The 20,311-nt window shown below is 38.5% G+C and overlaps 1 protein-coding gene across 5 annotated transcripts in view; it reads left to right on the top strand.

Annotated features, from left to right (window-relative positions):
* LOC104138494 (dymeclin) overlaps positions 1–20,311 on the top strand; it is a 231,246-nt gene that overhangs the window by 43,485 nt on the left and 167,450 nt on the right. For all 5 annotated transcript variants that reach the window (XM_068924734.1, XM_068924731.1, XM_068924732.1 and 2 more), the window contains exons 7-8: positions 4,425–4,550; positions 5,774–5,916. In XM_068924734.1, coding sequence (XP_068780835.1) covers positions 4,425–4,550; positions 5,774–5,916 — 269 coding nt within the window. The remainder of the gene's footprint in view (positions 1–4,424; positions 4,551–5,773; positions 5,917–20,311) is intronic.

The raw sequence follows: 20,311 nt of genomic DNA, 5'->3' as shown, positions 1-20,311 counted from the left end.
GTTAGAGCACAAGGAGCAGTATTACTAATCCTCGGTGCCTCAGATGCAGAGGCAGACAGATGGAGGTACTTAGTAACCTGAAAGGACCTCCCCCCCCCCCCCCCCCCAAAAAAAAAAAAGTCTTTCTGGTGCCTTATATGTGGCCCAGGAAATAAAAACGTATGTTCTTGTTAGCAAAACAGAAGATAGGTGATATCCTTTCCAGTTGGTATCTTGGAAGAAGTAGTTACTTGTAATAATCAATTTCTTTTAAGGCAGTGCTACTTTAAAGTGTAAATGCGGTGCTTCTCTAAAGCAGTACTCCCAGGGCCATAGGTCCCTCAAAGGGGAACCCAGTATCCACGATATCTACGTGGGAAAAAGAGTGAAAATGGAGAACTTGGCTGACTACTTAGAATTTTGGTCATTTGACTCAACTGTTGTCTAAAGATTGCTATAAAAGAAATTGTGCACAGCTGGTTGGTTTAACAGCCTCTGTTAAGCTTTAAATGATCTGGTACCATTGCTTTTCTGACAGGAGACTATATTTATGGAAACAGTTGTATGAATACTTGATGTGATTGAGTATGCAATTATGTAACAGCGTAAATCCATTGACATGTTAGCGTTTTCTCACCGAAATGTAGATATTAAAACCTATGCTACATACTTACCCTTATACTTACTTTACACTAGCACCTAGGTGTCTTGTATGTTGGAGCTCCAGTCACGATACAAACTCGGAACAAAGAAAGACCCCTTCTCTGAAGAGTTCATAGTAGAAGAGAATCACCGATAGATAAGACAGTTTATATGTACACCTGTAGTCTCTAAAGGAACCCTTGTTGCCAGAAGGCAATTTTAAGTTTGGTGTCACATGCGAGGAACTAGACCCGTTCAGTCTGGTTAAAGGAGCAGTAGCTTACTCTGCTGCACTTGATGAGCAGTGTGAAACCAAGGAGAATATCTGCTTGTAACACGCTGCCTTTGAATACAGAAATAACCCAAACGTGGGAGAAAAATGATTGCCATGATTTCTAGAGCTAGGTGCATGAGTGACTGGGCCCTCATGAAAGAAATGCTTCTTCAAACAGGAGCAAAAGAAGACTATCTGTTAGCTTGTCTACTTGATCTAGGAATATGTCCTCTAATGGGAAGGAGAGAGAGAGAAGAGAAGAGGAAAAACCATTAAACTAGAATAAGCATTGACATTTCCAAACTAGATTCCACTTGGGATGTGGAATCGTCATGAGTTTTAACTGGGATTTGTGGATTTTTTTTTTATTTTTTTATTTTTTAAAAAGGTACTTGGGAAGAAAAAACCCTCAAACCATTGAACCCTTGTGATTTTCTGAAATAAATAGATGAATAATCCTGACAGGTAATTGATACATGAGTTCATTATTTCTAGTTTCCTCCTTATCTGCAAGCAAACAATTTTAAGAGGAAGTCCGACATCAGCATAAATTCCATGTAAAGTCATTCTATATGAACGATAGCATTAAAAAAAAAAGCCTTTTTCTGTAGTCTCTCAATATAAATAAACGATACTTTCTTTGAAGTTAAAAGAGGTTCCTGGTAGTTCTTGTGACCCTTTAGAAATGCTTGAGTTTCAGAAAACTGTACATTTGACCCTTAGCAGAGAAAATGATTTTGCTCTGAAATTATCCTTGTGCTGCTAGATTAAGGATTACCCTAGATATTAGGGTTACCCCAGATACTAGGACTCTTAATTGCATTTTTATGAGAGCAGGTTTAATTTGAACAACTGCTTTTACAGCTTGAGTGGAGTGGATCTGCAGTTAAATGTGCTTTAATGGGATTTTGAATAGAAACTAAAAGAGAATAACTTGCTAAATGGAGTTGTATGAATTTGAAGGAAAAAAAGAAAAAAGAGTAATAAGGGTACTGAAAGCAGATGTTTTTTGAAAGTTACAGTAACCTCGTCGTTTATTTCTTTACACTGAATCTTCCAAAAATACAAAAGCATATTGCAATGTCCCCTTAGATTTGCATTTCCACTTGTGTGGTTTGTCAGAAAAGTAAGCGAATGAATGAATGAAATGGAGAAACAGTATAGTAGACCTTGTGAAATTTATTTCCTCTCAGCAAAGTGACCCGGGTATTTCAGAAGTTGTAGCGTGTCCTGAAGTCAGCCTTTTCATTCATCAGACCAGGTTAAACTTAGGGTTAGTGAGTCATTCATCTTATACTCTTGGCCTTTGTAATGATAAGCTTCTGAATTTTTTCCTATGACGAAAAATTACTTTCAAGCTCTTCATTTTATTTACGTGTGAAAATATTTCTTACAAATTTTCGTGGTGGCTAAACATCTAATAATCGCCCTGTAGCTCTTCCGTGCTTTGATGGGGATTGATATAGGTGGTTGACAGCCACACATTGCAACTTAGGGAGGAGCTGGGAACCGTTCCTAGCTCAGCCTCGTTTCTGGCTCAGATGAATTTGCAGTGGAACCAGATCACAGTGTAACCTCTGGCCTGATCTAATTATCAACATTTACACTGGCTAGCTTTCGGAGTAGTGGGCAAAAAGTCAGGTAACTTGCAAAAACTAAAGCTGATTAAAACGTGCCTCATGATTTCTAAGGGAGAATGTTGTTTACGCAGTAAGTCTTTTCCTGTCATGTAGCTTAAAATGTTATGGATTCAAACACTTGAATCATGAGAGAGAGAATAAAAACAGTGAGTTTGCATGACCTTCTCTTTCAAAAACATTTTTGTGTTGGAGGTGGTGTGGCTCCGTGGGCTGGTGCATAGGACTGTGATCCAGGAAATTGTGATTCCAGTTTGCTGTTGACTTAGAGCAAATTACTAACACTCTCTTCCCCAGAAACTCTGGCCTCGAGCTACTACAGAAGTGTTTTAATTAAGCTATCTGTATGGCATAATGCATGAAACCGTTCTTCCTCATATTTCACAGTAATGCCAGTTACTTACAGTATTTCTAGTAGCACACTTGAGAGTATTAAAATAATTGTGTTCTGAAAATTAAACTGATTTCTTCTAAAGAAAAGCCTGTCCTTTTTTGTAAGGATTATACTAGTTCTAATCCAGCGATGAAGAGCAGCAGTTTTATTCCAGCTAGTCTTTTCCACTGAGTGTTTATTTATTTTTTTTCAGGAGATATTGTGCTATGGTTTGTAAGTCATCGTTGTTTGAAAGAGCACCTCAGTTTTGTGTTTACACTTGCTTTAACTGTTAAGACTATGATTGTTGGAAAGTGTCATTGTAACACAGGAAATAAATTTAACGCGACTGCTTTAACACACGTTGCTGGATTTAGAAAAAAACAGATACTATAAAATCTTTGAATTTGGATATATTTGAATAAATAGATCTTTGAATTTCTACAAGCTTGCAGGAAGATGTCAAAATAACTTGATAACTGGCCTGCTACAGATGTTATACATAGCATAATATTATTAGTTCAAGAAGCATACTGTGAAAATAAATAGTAACAGCAGAGGAAACTTTAAAAACGCTTAATAACAAGCTTCGTAATAGATCAGAGGATGTTGTTGGTGCACTTGATGAGACATCTCCTTCCATTTGGAAGAGGGGAAAAAAGTCCAATTAAACCAACCATTGTGTTTTAAAAGTTTACTGATTAAGGAGGCAAATGCCATTTTTCTTTCTCTCCTTTTTAAAAATATGATATATACGAAGATCATTTTATGCAGAGTTAGCAAAAGAAATCACAGATGTCCAAAGTAGCAGATCTGTCTCCCATCCTGTTTGCTGCACAGCTTTTCCGAATTAACCTGTCCAACTTAATGAGCTTTGCTGAGCTGTGTGCAGTCAGTGTCTAATCATTACAATACATTCTTAGGAAATGGCAGTAGAAATCAGCATATCCTGAAATTTTATACTTCACCGTTGCCTCACAAATGCCATTTAATAGTTGAACAACTGGATATGCAGTATCTTGAATACCCTAAGCATTTCTTGCACTCAGCCTAGCATTTGTATGTTGCCCCTTTCTTAGAGAGCCACTTTTACTGCCAGATGAAGCAGTGTTCAACTAGCTGGACCCTTCTCTGACCTTGACTGATGATTTTGGGACAATTGTGTTTAACAGGACAAAGAGGGCACTTCTGAGATTTTATTAATATTGGAATGAAGTATAGTCTGAAAATTGAAATTGCAGTGTTCTGGGTAATACCTCAATGTTTTTACATTGTCTTGTCCTTTGGCATGTCATAAAAATGCTTACATCTAAGAAAAATAATCATTGTCCCTATGAAGTGATTTTGTTTTTTTAACAAGTGGGGTTTTTTGAACTTGTTATTTCCGTGTTCCAGTTGAGACTCGCTGTGCTAAACAGTGCATCAATGCTTGTGAACCTACCGCATGTTCCTATGATAAAGTCAGTTTGTAAACAAAAGTGGTAGATTAACCTTTGTAAATATTCCCCTTTTCCTGCAGAGATATAACATACAGCATTTCCTTGGAGGCTGTGACAACGCTTATTGTCTTCCTTTCCTGCCAATTATTTCACAAGGAAATTCTGCGAGAGAGCATCATTCATAAATACCTGATGCACGGTCGATGGTATGTCATGTTCTGGGGCTGTAGCTGATGGCAAAACAAATCCTTCTGATGGCTTATTTTAGACTCTTTGTACTTGAAAACAAAAGACGGTGAAATGCATTTTGATTGCAATTTGTTTTATTCAAAAGAAAACAAAACAAATGCATCTTTCAAAGTTGTTGGAAGGTTTCAGGTTTAAATCTCATAGCCCTGACTTCAGTGAAGCTATTTTGGAATTTTCATTTTTGAGGGTAATTTCATTGACTACTTAAAACAGCTTTCACTGTTCAGGGTTTTTTTGTGGGCTTTTTCCTGTAGTATTACAGTCTAGAGGACGAGTCTGATGAATACTTGAGAGAAGTGGTAGTATATGTAGGTCTAAGCTTGGAAGAGTAGGTACCTGGCCTCTGGGTAGAGAGGGAGGGATGGAGATTTAGGGGTGGGGAATCTAGGGTAATATGAAGAGTTCAAAGGGCACTGGTTAAAGAGGATTAGAGATTGTCACCGGCAATGGGAGCCAACTGTTCCTATAAAATCCTCTTCTGTTTTAGAAATATTGTAGCCTTATATTTGAATCCAACAAATTTTATGTACGCTTGTCAGAATCACTGAAGTGAGGTCAGATATTTCACCACTCCTAGCAAATTGGCCCCAGCCACACACACAGCCAAAAGTATTGTGGGGGTGGAAGAATGCAATTGTTACCTGCTTTGTATGACCAAAACACAGAGGGGAAAACCAAATGAATACCATGTTTCCCTTGCATAAATATTTTTCCTTTTATGCCAAGGCATAAAAGAATACAATGATTCCATAAATTGATTGATGTAAAAGTAGTATTGAAAACTGAAAATAAACAAAAAAATGTTTCCATGATCCTGCACCTTGAAGGTGATCCCACAGTATCCTGCTTTGCATGGGCAAAAACCTTGGCATTCTTTCCCTTTCCAACCAGAAAGAAGGTAGACTGCTCAACAGGGAGAGTTACTATCAGTGTTTAATGCCAAACACCAGCTTTTGCACCTAGTCTGGACTCTGTTGTATAATTGATCAAACACTTGCTTCCCAGGTGAGATAACAACTGTCTGTTGTCCCTTAGATGGAAAAAGCGATCAGCCTTTAAAACAAACAAACAAAGACTCCCTAAACATAGCCTAGTTGCAGAGAACAAAAGGGAGCACAGCACTGACTTTGTAGCTGAGCTAAATTTTGCAGCTTTTGAGTTGTTTTCGTTTTCTTTTCAGTCTCCCATATACCAGCAGACTTGTGAAAACTTTACTGTATAACTTCATTAGACAAGAAAGAAGCCCGCCTCCAGGGACCCATGTCTTTCAGCAGCAAACAGATGGAGGAGGACTACTTTATGGAATTGCCTCTGGGGTGGCAAGTGAGTCTTATTTTCTATAAACAGTTTTTCAAACCTTATGAAGTATATTGCCTTGTGTGTGTGACCACTCTTATAAACACACCTGTAGCCCCTGTCTTTTTCAAACAGTGATATCTGTGTGTGGGCTCAGTATAGAAAAGCGGTCCATAGGCCTGCTTTGAATTGTAATTATATAGTCTCCACCTGTAGATGTGTTAGAATCTGAAGCAATTATATCTGCAGAGGTGTCATCCTTGCAGGAGAGCACATGGCAGAAGTAGCTCTGGACGCGCTTTTTCTTTTTTTTTTGGTTAATACTTTTTAAAAAAAAAAAAAAGAAACCACCCACACCCAAACAACCTCTACCCCATTTGACAAATTACACACTTCCAGTTATTTAAAATGTTGAAATAAATACTCTTTGAAGCCTCTGTTGTTCAAGACCTATAAACATTTTTTGAGAATGTACAGTATTTCATTCTTTGTAGTTATTCAATGCATATGTGGAAGCAGGCTAGATTTGAATTTTTGTAAAAGATATTATCGTGTCTACCTATCCCAGCAGGCTGACTAATTTTTTCACGACTGGTATGAATAGCTTTTGGTCTTTTGTGGTTGGACCTTTTGCTATAGATAAATATTACATCTCCTGAAGACTGTTCAAGATTTAATGCCATTTTTTGGTTCTTCAAAAAAAGGTTTCTTGTGTTTGTTACTGTGCACCGTGTTTTGGTTGGTAGTTGCTCTCTTCCCCACAGAAGACACACTCTATTGGTATGTGTATTACATAGAGAAGTTCTTCCTAAAGGATTTTGTTGCCGTATAATGAGAGTAAAATAATTTATCTTCAGCAAAGTAATAATATATGCTACTTTCCTTTTTCCTAATGAACTAAATAACACTTTGCAAGCTGGTTGCTGTTGGAACCTATGCTATCTATTCTGATCTCTTGCGAAATCCCTTCGCTGACTGCATCCCTGGGGGATATTAAAGTTCAGGCCCCAAGAAGTCTGCCAGAAAATATTTTACAGTCTGTGACGATGCATCTGGATCTCCTCATGGAGGCAGTAAAAGAGCATGTCTTTGTAACTTAGTGCGTATCCCTAAGCACTTGCTGCTTCTGTGCAAGATGAAGTTGCATGCAGCTCCTTTCTGGTTTCCAGTTTACATTCGCAAGGGTGTAGAACACTGCAGGGTTTGGGTTGCGCCCATGAGGTGTCAGAAAACCGTTGTTTGGTTCACAGCTGCTTTAAAAAGACGCGAAATTAATCAAATTGTTCACCACAGCCATTTTATTCGGAGAGTCCCAGCAGGTACGTTCTCTTCCTCCTTTTCAGTTGCCAGAGAAAATTGCTCTTAAACTGTTCTTCCAAAGCAGCTTTCACTGTGGTTTGTACTTCTGCTCATGACTGAAGAGTAGTCTTCACTGCATATTTTTTTGAAATCTGTACTTACCTCATGTTTTTAGTCATCTTGGTTCTAATCTCTCTAGTCACGCTTGAGTATATTTCTGTGTTAGTGCTGCCATACACAACACCTTTTTTTCCCCCCTTGTATGTTCACTTGGAGCAGGTTGTGTTCAGTAATACAGTTTTTAACCTTTCATGTTTCCAGGCTGTTCATCTTGAGGTTTGTGTAGGGGATTACTTGCTGCCCACCCCGTATTCTGTCCGAGAGAGAAACTTGCTGGAAAGCAGTGTCAGGCCCGCAGAATTATGCCACCTCCAAGTTTTGAGCCCTGTTTCAATGTCTTCCACCACGGGCAAGGCCAAAACATGTTCACAGGCTGTATTAGCCTAAGAAAAGCTAATACAGGGCATCTTTTCATAGATTCTCCATTTAAGATTTGGGAGAAGTTATTGTGAAATAATTTTCCTAAATCAGTGATTTTTTCAGTCTTTTGGGTGTATAGAGCTCCTAAACAATTTTCAGTGCACGTGCAGACTGCATACGCAGTGAAACCCTGCCAGAACTCCTGGAAGTCTGTAGATCAGAACTATTTAACACAGAAATTTTTAAACTGTGAAGTGCTGCATTCCTATAGTGACCGGGCATATGCACACAGAAGTAGAACAGCAGGAAAATGCACTGGATTCTCACTGTTAGGGAATGCTGATAGCTGCTTAGTTGGTAAAGTCCATCCAGATTGCCACCACTCTTGCCTCCTCTGTAGCTACTCTGTTGTCATAGCCCTACATAACTTTTTTACTTTCTTAATGTAGGCTCTTAAGGTTTCTGCCTACGTCTGTTCTAGTCTCTTCCTACGCTTCCACCCCCGTCACTCCTCTTGAACCGTTCTCTTAACAACTCCCTTGGCATACTCCTACACTTATTTTGTTGCTTCTGTCATGAGTACCTGAAGTGCCATGTCATCTTCTGGTGAATTAAGTATCTTCATTTAAAGCTTTATGCAGAACACCCTTTATATTAAAAAGAGCTTTCTGATGACCCACCCAGGAAAGGGGAGAAAATACATGCCACCATGCTGTTAGAAAACTGAAATATTTTTTTGTTTGTGCCCAAACATTAGCTAATTTTTTTTAGTGTTTGAATTACTTGCCTGTATACGCTCTTCAGACTATAAATGAAACTCGGACATAATAGGATTGGTAGGATAAATGGTGTATTTGTCCATCCGTAATATCTCTGAATAAAGCCCTTTGTGATACTTTGTTTTGCGTAGTGCCAGGTACATGTGCAGAGCGCAATGAAGAGCCTTGAAAACAGCAGTATGAACTGTTCTGTTATGAAATCAATAATAAATATTTCCTTCCTGCGAGTTTTGAGCAATGGGCAGATGTGTAAAAAGTACAGAAGTGACTCCTGTATTCTTTTTTATATATTTTAGTTAATTTTTATGATTCTACAGGAGAAATTACATGGAAGAACTAAAAATTCACTTTCAAGCTGTTTGACTTTGAATAGCACATAATGCTTAAAAGTAGCATCTATGTACAATCTACATAGGATGAAAATAGATAGGAGCCTGATTTTTAAAATCTTAAGTTATTTTTCATAAGAACTTTGAAGATGAAGATAACTTTTATACTTGGTAATTTGGAATTAAACTTGATACTTCACCGTCATCCACCTTACCACGTGTTCTGTTATGTGTATTTTGTAGTCAAGTGCACAGCAGCAGTAGATCAACAAAATTTTATAAGCACTATATTTTCAATTCCTCTCCCCACACCCCCTTCCTTCCTGGTGATTCAGCAGGAGTGATAATTATATTCACTATGGGACGTTTACCCTGTGGTCTCCTTTCCCACAGTTAACCCCCTCCTGCTTCTCATCCTCATAGCCGCTTTCTTTTCCTCTCGTGAGCCTCCTTAATGCTGAAACCATATGACCTGCATGCTCACGCTAAGGACTTCTCCTCCTTGCTTTGGCCTCTGACTGCGTGCAAGTTATCTGTGTGCGAGAGTACATTTCTCCTTCTTGTATATACAATACCTTGATTAGAATTGTCTTCCCAATTATGGTGTCATCCAGTAGTTCCATAAACAATTGTGGTTTTGGAGAGATGGAGAAATAACGATATTCTAGCTTTTTAGAACGTCATCTATGACGTTCTTGTATACAATATTTTCGGCTTTGAGGCTACTTTGCAACTTTGCAGCCTCTTTATAGGTGTGTGGAAAAAAATTGTAAAGTGCCACTAGGTCCAGCCATACTTTATTGTTGTGTTGTGAAGGCATAAATGACTTATCTAATTTCTCCTGCCACATATTAATCTTATTTATATTAGAAATTAGAAATTCATTTTTCTGAGTTCAGAAAGTATATTGAACCGGCTTAGCTTCAAAGCCATTTTTTTTCCATGGTTTAAAATCTCCTTTTTTAGACTGTTATTAATTCTTGCAATATTGTGGTCCACAGTTAACCAAGCTGAGAGAACTTTTTGTAGACAAGCATTATTTTTAAATAGCCATTTTATTTCTTGCAAAACCAAAACTCATTTTACACTGAGAAGCTACCAAAGAGGTGATGTGCTAAGGCAGGAAAATGTTAGTGCTACTCAGAGAAGACTATTAAAAGAGTCAATTTAAGTGGTTTCATGTGAAATAACTGGTCCGGTTTATGCTTTTCTATTTTAAAAAAACAAAAGTAAAAATCAACTTTAATGCATCTTGAAGTACTTAGGAATTACTGCAGCAGTAGTCCCATTCACTTTGTGCAGGTTAGATGACTGGAGATGAAAAGGGTAGTGTTGTACATGTAAGAAAATTATGGAAAGCTGTAGCTGATTTGACTTGTTTAGTCCACTGATTGACCTTTGTAAATAATCTGGCCCACAAGTGCACTATTGTGACATTAATATAAATTGCAGAATTCAGGGTACAAAGATCAACAACTACTTGTTTTGACAAGTACTTTTTGGTTGGCAGTAGACAAACATTTCTGACTGTTAGTGACTTGCCATCATGTAAGTGTATCCTTCAGTCTGCATTATGTCATTCAGCATTAGTGTACTTGCAGGAGTCTAATTACCTATTTTGTGCATCTTTTACACCTCTGTGATTACAGGTACTCTGATTTTTCTCCTTTTTTTTGTGCTACGTTCTAGTTAACAGGAAGACTTGCATGGTTTTCTTTAACATTACAAGAAAGCTAGTTATTCATATTCAGTGTGTTATGTAAAAATTGCAGAAGCAAAAGGTATTATGTAGCTTGATTTCTAATGTCTAGATTAAAACGTGTCAAAGTAGGAAGACATAAAGCTACTTTAACCAATATGTATCTGCCACTTCTTACTCTTCCACTGAGCTTTTTTTCTACTTACATATATTTCAGGCTGGATGTTTCTACCTTCCAGAACCTGAGTTCTTGTGATGCCTCACAGATCTATCGTGCAGTCTGCTGTATAAGTTAAAACTTTGTCTATGTCCCTGGTGCTTAGTCATAAATGTTTAATTGTCTGTTCATGCTTATCATCATGAAAATGTAGACCTTAGACTTCTCTTCCAGTTCTGTTGTTAATCTTATTTCTTGCTTACAGTCCATAACAGCATCATCCTGTTGTCACAGTAATCATAGCATCTTCGATTAAGCCTGGATCAACATCCAGGTCTTTAACTTTTTTTTTCTCCCCTCCTCTTAAGCCTTCCCCAAAGGTGGGTCTGAATGCAGCAAAACCTGTGACTGCAGTTCAAGCACATGTTCTTTGAAATTAAGTAGCTGAGTATTAGTAGTAGTGTAGCTGTGGCAGGTTCAGACTGCAAAATCTGCCCAGGAAGCGGAGTAAATTTGAGAGCGGCTAGATCCTGGCCAAAACCTGTGCCACATAACCTAGAGAGCTGTGAGTACCAGGGGAGCTGGTTTAAGGTTGGATTGAGCTACTGTCAGACAGGGCTGTGAACGTTCCCTTTGGGAATCTTCATTGCCTTCTTCCCGCAGATAAAACTCATCTTCTGTCTTAATTACAGTAGCTTAGAAAAGCATTGCCTCTGGCATAAATCTCTAGAGGCCAGAGATATATTCGCTATCAAGCTCTTGCACAGTTCCTTTGACGTACGCAGTGTTGTTTTTCCCCTCTTTTTATTTTTTTAATCAAATTTATCTTCGTGTTTTTGAATGATGCAAGAGCATAGGACAGCTATACAGCAGTAAAACTTCTGGTAGCATGCTCAGACAAGACACCAGGTCCACCTGGTGGCAAGGATCTGGCAACCAGAAAAGTCATAATGATTTAAGAAATCCTTAGTCTTATTCTTGTAAGCCTCACCAGCATACTTTTGGAAGTAAGCTACCAGTACTTTAGAAATAGCTGGACAGACTTTGCTCTAGGATCACCACTCTTTACACAGACTATGGCAATGATTGCAAAGCATTCCCTTTCCAGAAGAGCTGTTTATACAGGTGTACTGGGCTTGACTGTTCTTGGAAATCTTCAGTTCACTCCAATGAGATTGTTTCCACTTTTGCAGGAGGTATAGCTATTTTTTTTCTCTACTCCAAATTGCTGGCACTCTGCTGGGGGCCTTTGGCTGCCATGACTCCGCTCTTGCAGCAGTGACAGCTGTTGTAGGAGGAACATTGGGTTAGACTCATCTTTGTTAGAACCTGGATGAGAACGTAAGAACAAGCTCTGCCTTCTCATGACCTTGACGAATTGGATAAACTTGAAACACATTCAGAATACTGCCACAAATTCCATGCTTTCACAGCCCACCTGTTAAATTCTCCAAAAAGTTATACTTAATAAAAATATATAAGCTTTGAGAATATTCAAGTCTTCTTTAAAGCCTCTTACCTGTCACATCTACCTGACAAGCGTCTAGTCTGCCGGTGTGCTGAGAACACTGCCTATTAGGTTGTCTAATGCCGTCTGTTTTCTTAATCCATTTTGTTTCTTGTCCTATATGCGGATGGTAAGCTGCTCGGGATAGGGGCCATCATTCAGTACAGACAGTACGTAGCATGGTGAGGTTGTGGTTTGTGACTGGAGCTTCTGACTTCTGTGGTAATACAATTCATCATTGGAACCACGTGTGCTATCTTGATTGCTAGGAGCTCTGTGGCAAGCTTGGCGAGGTGTGTTGGTGATTTATCTCCCTGACGCTTATCTTAATATTCCAAAACCCTGAGCAGCTTCAAATAAGCCATTATATAAAACAACAACAACGGCAAAAACCTCTATTGCCTCAAAATCGATTTTTCCTCTTTAATTCTATAAGAGAAATTACGTTTTAGAGGAAACCTAGAAATCAGATTGAGATTGTAACAATAAAAGTTTTAAAATCTTGCAGACAAAAGGGCCAGGAAAAAAATAATTTTATGTTGTTGAAAAAGAGATTTTCTGCTTTTCAAACTCTTCTCCTAGCTTTAGAGAATTCCAGATAAGTTGAACTTGAGATAAACAAAATATTTATGCAAGTACAAAAGTTGTTTTATAGCTCATTGTTGACATTTTAAGTTTGATCTTTTCCAAAGGTCTTACATACTTCAGCTTGAGGATGGCAAGAAAACTGTTTGTGCCTCTTCACCTTAAGACCCAGTATCAACGGGACTACTGGTCTCGTACGTAGCACGTTCAAGCAATAAACCTGAAAATGCTTTAAAAAAGCTGTTAATACCGTTACTCCCAATCTGCTTTTGAAAACATTGCAAAGTGATAAAGTGGGTTGGCCGTGTCATCCAAGAAGCAGACCCAAATCTGGGAATTAAACTAAAGTCTTCTGACTTTGGTTCAGTGTCGTCTTCCAGTAGGTCACTGAGCTTTTCATTAAGTGTTGTCAGAGCTTAAATGTTTTGAGAGTCATCTTTCTGGATTGTAGATAACGGAATATGTAAGGTTAATGCGTGACCAAGAGAACACATTACTGGTATTTGTACCAATATAGGATATTGAAATAACACAGCTGGGGATTTGTAACTCTGTAAGGCAGTTATACTTGATACCTTTGAATACATTTTCAATGTACCCTTCAGCATATGTTCTCCTGCTTCATGTTTTGGATTGAAAGTGGTTCAGTACTCCAGGAAAAATGGAGTATTTGGTTTCAGATGCCTTGATATTGTTTTATAAATGGCTTTACAGTTGATACCTGCTTATTGGCAGGTTCTTTGGAGGGGTTATGAAATGTATGAACAGGAAAAACTGAGCTGCTTTTCTGACTGAGTGTGAGGAACATTGATTTTTTTTTTTTTTTTTTTTACTCTGTGTCAAAATTCAGTCTTCAGATCTGCTGATGGATTAATTTCATCCAAAGCAGCAGTTTTTACTAAATTACATGTTAAGTGATTTCTCTTCATTCTTCTGCTATACTGCTGCTGTATTTAACACCTTTTGGGGGTGGGAGGGTCCAAGCATCAGATTATTTGGATAAACTGTTGTCCACGTTGAGCATAGCAAGATGGTTGTTTTGCCTTCTGACTGGCATGTACGTTTCTACTTCAGCACCTTTTGGTTGTTAAATTTAGTCTTTACAGATATGACCAATAACAGAAAAACAAAAGAAGTGCAAAGACTGCACTGTGGACTGACTGTCTCTAGAAATACTGGTTAGCTAGCTCCATTTTTCTGTGTGTGGGAGGTTTATTTGGTGTGGGTTTTTTTCCCCTCCTACAGTAGGCTGCTGGACTATCGGTTCTTTAGAGTTGCCATTATATTTTGTGGTTTTTCCTTTATTTTAGGCTCTAATTGTTTCTGCTTTGATGAGGAGTTCTTTATACCAAGAAACATAGCTTCTGAGCATCTCTTTCTACTTGTGTTTTGCTTCATGCAAACAAGTGTGAATGCTTTCTAGTGATCTGAGAACATGATTAATTTATATATGATATTTCCTTTGTGTAGAAGTTTGACTTCAGTGTGAAATCGGTTTGATTCAGTTATCTTGCTCCGGATGGAGTGGCAGTCCAGATTTCAGTGTTCTTCATCAACTCCTGGAGAAAAATCAAAGCCGTTAGTAAAAAGTTGGAAGGCAGTTTTATTTCGACATAAAAACCTCTTTTGACAAACCTGATCCCTGTTGTAGTGGAAGTGACTATACTGAAGCCTGTGCAAGCTGAAAGCGTGTGTCAGTGTGTGTTTTCCGCTTACTTTCTAATTCCCTTTCACCTTAGCTTCCTGCTTCTTCTTCCAAATGAGTGATGATGAATTTCTTAGTGTATCTGCAATGAAATAAAATTATTTCTGTTTTAACTCCTTCCCAAAAGAAAAGCTACTACTGAGTTCCTGTTGTTGTTGTTTTTTCAAATATATATAACGTGTACAGGGTGAAAGAGGAAGAGTTTTTCCATGTGATGTATATTATGTTAGGCGTAGAAGGAGCTGTTGATAGGAGCAGTACAAATAAGCTGTGCAAGTAGTGGGTCATGATCAAACTAGTTCAAGTTCTGACATAGCCTTACAAATAGTTTTGCTGAGGGGGAGGAGCAATGGCTCCAGAGCCTAGAAAAATTTAAAGTAGTCTCTGCCTTGGAAAGAGGGTGCAATTTAAAAAGAAGAAGATTAAGAGCAAGTTTTCACAGCTAGGCACGTAATTGTATAAGGCTGGGAGATGGGATGTGTCACTTGAAGTGGACAAGAAGAGCAATGACTTTGCTTACCTGTTAATTGCGTTAAATCTCTATCATTAAATTAATACAGCAGCACTTAAGTATGTTTCCTGCAGATACAGCAGTGCTCATGGCTTTCTAAATGGTAGTAGACACTTTGCAGTTACGTAGGAGGGAAGAGCTAGTATATGAATTTGGTGTATGAATATAGCCTTAATCTGTGCTGTTGGTTTACTCAATTGCAGCCTTTAAATATAAGGAATAGTTTACATAAGGAGTTGGCAGCTCAACTCCTTATTTAATACTGGTACACTTGTAAGATGAGACTGTTCCTTGCAGAAAGTGATAGCTGTCTTCCGAACTCTTAGAATCTCTCTAGAAGGAGACAGATAATTAATTTGGATTTGGGGAAAAAAGTTATTACTGCAAGTAAAAAGATGTCGTTCCAGCTGTTAAATATAAATGGTGGAAAGGAATACAGTGCTTTTAAGATATGGCTGTGGTAGATTTTGCAGGGGCTCTAAGGAAAATGAATCGAAATGCAAGTTTATTACTGAAGCAAACCTTTCACTCATGCAAAAACTCAGAATCAGATAAATACTTGCATCCGTTTAACCTGTAATGAAAATATTTGCCTGTCTTGGAACATCCGTATTTCAGAATGGCACAGTCTTGCAATTCATACAGAAACTCTCAGTCTAGACTAGGACTATAACTCTCTAATTTTTACCATTAGTTATGCTAATTGTTTTTAATTCAGTTACGTGGTATGTTTTTTATAATTGTGGGCAGTATGTGAAGAGTACATTTAATTTGCACACTGAGGCAAAATTACTTTGGATGGTAAGTGAACGTACTCTGACAGTCTTCAGTGTAGTTAATTTTGTAATGATAACAGTCTTGCTGGTGCTCTTTGTATGTGCAATGGAGATATTCAGATGGCATAAATTCTGTGCAAAATCCCTTTTTAGTGGCTCTGAGGAATTTTCCACTCAGTATCGAGCTAAAGCTTTTTTTTGTAGATTCAGGAACTCTGGGATTTCTTCCATCTGGATGTGGCTCATAGTATATTCACTCTCGAGTCTTGTTTTATGTGCTTAAGCATATGTCTTTGCAGTATTGTGTGTATGGACTGAAATGTTTGTTTCTGATTTTGAGGGCTGATTTTTTTTTTGAGAATTTTTTTTTTCAACAGCTATTTCTCATTCACACATTTTTGTGTGAGAAAATGTTATTCTTTACATTTGAGCCTAACAAGCTTGGACGCCTTTCCATCTTTTTTTAACTTTTACTTCTGTGGATTATAGCTGTACTTCCCTGTTTTGTAGACCCACGGAGGAGCTAAGCTCTGTAAAGAATGGTCTGAGGTATTAAGAGGCCTTTGACTAAAATCTTTGTTTAAGACAAAGACAAACCCTTAATATGATTATAACATAGTTATTTTTACTTAATGTTCTAAAAGAGCCAACGGTAATTAAATGTGTTCTGCCAAACTGTAGTTTCCAACACAAGTATGAGACTTTTACATAACCTGATAAATGGCTATTTTTCCTTTTGGACAAGCCATCAAAAACATTTTCCTTCTTTCTGTGAAAGGCTTCCCAGCCAAATTAGAGTAAAGCCAAAGAGAGATCATGTGCTTAGCAGTGTATTAGTAGAAACTATTTTAACAGTTGCAGGTTAAATTTTATTTTCTTCTCCTGAAGTCAGTAACTATTGTTCAGTAGATTTGGAACTCTCTTTCCTGATTGAAATGTACGTTATTGGTATCTGGTAGCTGTAGTATATAGCAGTGAATGCTATTTTTCGTGACATCTGAGTGAGTTTGTCAATTTTTCTCTTTCAAGTAAGTGGCGTTTTCCAGGGTGACTCATTTTGGGGAAAGAAAAATAGTATTAACGAGAAAAGAATGTGGCACCTAGGAACAGACTTCTTGGTGAAAAGAATGGGTTTCCATTATTGAAAAATAAATTGCTGTATTACACAGAAATTTAATAATTATCCTTACAGGAAAGTGTGAATTTTGCTTGGTTCTCAGTAATTTGACTAATTTGCATCAAGTCCAGATCTGTGCCACTGCCAACTTATTGCAGACCTTGCTGCCAGGCCTGACCTGGTAACTGACTGCGATAGCTGCAATTTGTGGAGGGGCTTAGGCTTAAGTGATGTATGGTTTTGTGCATGCTAGGCTGGCCAGATGGGAGGTGGCACCTATGGTAGAACAGGCACATTAGCACAGGCACGGAAGCTGTCTACGTTCGTCTGTGTAGGTCTCTCCGTTCTGGCAAACGCACTGAGCTTAGGCAGTCTTAATGGCAGCGCTTCACCCTGATCATTCTGCCCCCTTTTTACTGTAGGTGAAGGACTGGCAGTATAGTATGGTTTACATGCCCGAAGCTTTCCACAAAAGAAGGTCTTTGGGTCTTACAAAAAGAGCTTTAAAGTTGTCCTGATCTTATTGCAGTCGTGATCACCTAAGCAGGCAAGGTTTGCAGGGAGAGGCAATATCTTTTATTAGAGATATTACTCCAGTTACTGCAGCTGGAGTAAGAGAAAGATGTATGCAAAGTATAATACCGTACATGTGGTGGCTATACTGTCTTCAGATGGCACAGATTCCAAGAGCTGATCTTATTAGAAGGCTCAAATACTTTCCCATTGGCATCCAAGAGGAAGTTTGTCCATCCGTTTTACTGGGAACAGTACTGGGATCTTAAAAGGTAAATTTTGTCACCATAGCTGGAATGCAACTTCATTCGTTTAATCTTTAATCAACAAATATTCAAGTTTAAGCGTACTAAGCGTTACACAAATGTACACCTGTAACCCTTTCACAGTGGGATGTAAGAAGAGGACTAGATAGATGAGAGGCTGGAGAAGAACATGCGGAAGAAAATCCCTGGTTGCATAAATCTCCCGCATTATCTTCTTGTCCTTTCCGTCTTTGGTTTCTGTCCCGTAAGACAGAAAGACTGGAGATGCATGGACCTAGCAAAGACAGAATATGGTTGTAGGGAGCAGGGATGGCTCCCTCCATATCCTGTTAACTCAGCTGTGATTGGTCTGGCTGAAATTTCATGTTTTTGTCCGCATGCAAATTGATGTCGTGGATGTAAAACCATTCCTGGTATGAGCGTACATATAAAGAAAATAATTTTGAAGCTCTGTTACTGAAAACAAACATCCTTTGTTGGAGTTTCATTAGGGACTTGCTCATGCAAAATGCAGAGGATATTGGTCCAACAGATTCTTGCACGTTATTTTTGTTTTCTGTTATTTTAAACAGAACTTTCGTGTTCGGACTTTCTAGATAGGTCTCTGGATATTACTTCTGGATATTAATTCTTCCCTGGTGCCAAGCATTGCCCTTTTTCCCACTGATTTTGGAGCATTTTATGAGGCTTGCAGTGGGCTGCTGTCATGGAGCTGCTGAAATTCAATGGACAGACTTTTTCCTTGGCAGAGATTCAAACCTTATCTTCCTGTTATGGATATTAATAATGACAGAGTTAAGACCTTGTCACTTTTCTTCTGAATAGCGTAGGTAATAAACTCGGAAACTAAATTTTGTAAGTGAATTGTGGTCAGGAACAAGCCAAGGTTTTCCTTCTAAGTGAAACATCTCAGAATGATACTAACTCTGGAGTAATTCCTAATAATTGCTGAAAGACTGGATTCCTCATGATTCCTGTTTATATTCTGGAGTTCTGTTCAGCATGATGAAACTCTAAGTGGTGGATATCTAGACCTGTAGTCTCAATCTGAATGAACTGAAGATCTTCATTCAAAACCAGTTTAATTCCACTTATTTCTGCCATGAACATAAATGAGTGTTAGTTTAGTATAAAGTATAACAAGGCTTTGATAAGTTTTAATAGGCATCTGGGGGCTATGTACAAGTCTTTAGGTTGCTTGGGGGTGGCAGAGCTTTTATCAGTAGATTTTTCTTAAAGCAGCTTCATCTGGCACTCGCGTTATATGGCTTCAAGAAGGCATTTAAGTTAGCTTCCCAGATTTATTTTGCACTCATACCTTGTGAAGAGTATACCTAAAAATGTGTAGACATCAATCAGGAACCCCAATCACAGAACATATGGTGATCATAATGGGATGCCCAGGGTTGTCGAGGGCAGTGTGGATGAGATCTTTTCTCCTTCCACCATGCATGGGACCATCTAGTCACTGTCCTGTGCGGTTTCTAACTGTGCCAGGTGTCATCTAGACAAGCGAGATGCCCTAGTGGATGCTCACAGCTAGTGCTATGGCCAAAGGATATTAGGAGGCGGGCTAACAGGCGTGCCTTATAGGGAGTTTTGCTTTTGATTTTCTTTGGGGATTTGTTTTCTTTTTCTCCTTTCTCATCTTTTAGAGAATTAGGGAGTGGGAAGCTGAAGTCTTCCGTTTCCTTTTCTTAAGTGAAAAAGAAAGGGAAAAGCTTTCCAGTTGGAACTGCTTCACAACTCCTCTTTCTGCAAGGCGCAGGCATGCCTGCCACCCTTCCTCCCGTGGCTGAGGCTGTGGGTCAGGAGCGGGTACGTGGGAAACTGCCAAGGCCGCAGAGGTGCTCAGGCTGAAGTAACTAAATTTGCTTTAGTTTTTGCTGTTCTGGAGTGTGTTACCAGTATGTAGGCCTAGCTCTTACTGTACCAACCATGTACAGTCTCCCTGCACATGTTGCTTTGATAAGTGAATTTGAAAAAATGGAGAGAAGGATTCACTAATAGAATACTTGAGAAGTGAATCGTTTGCTGAGAGCTACCTTCATTATATTTTCCACTGTATTCTCAAGGAAAATCTTGTATTACAGTTATCAGGCTTACAAACTTTTATTTTGGACTGGCAAAGAAACATGTCATTTCTTTAAACAGAGTTTTAACTGGAGGCTGCATGCCTGAAGGCTTGTCTCTTTTCCAGCTGTATAAGCTGGTCTTACTTTACTCTCTAAATACTTTGCTTTTGAAGTTTTTGTGTAAACATATCAGAAGCTATACAGCTCTTACTCTAAAGAGAACAGACCCTGAAGATTGTCATTAATCATAGATGACAATGGCAAATTTAGATATGCGATCCATCCCTTCCAATTGCTACACATGGCACAGGGGGTGTATTTATGACTTTAAAAACGGAGTATGATGCTGATGCTGGGGTGTGGTTATGCATGGAGATGTGTGCTCATGCATTGTCCCATTCACTTCAGTGGGAACTTTCTGGGGGGAAGAGGGTCATGCCTAAGCTTTCAACTCTTTGGCTTTGGCAAAGGTACTGAGTCCTTGCAGGAAAAAAATTGAGCACAAATGAGACGCTTCTTGATCATGCCCTGTAATTTGTAGCGATGAAGGAAATTTTTCCTAGTATAGCAGGTGAAGTACTCTTAACATTAATTACGTTGAAAGCAATGAGAAGATCTTTAAGG

The sequence above is a fragment of the Struthio camelus genome, chromosome W (assembly GCF_040807025.1).
Source record: "Struthio camelus isolate bStrCam1 chromosome W, bStrCam1.hap1, whole genome shotgun sequence".
In the NCBI taxonomy this organism is placed as follows: Eukaryota; Metazoa; Chordata; class Aves; order Struthioniformes; family Struthionidae; genus Struthio; species Struthio camelus.
This window is presented reverse-complemented; position numbering and strand designations above follow the sequence as displayed.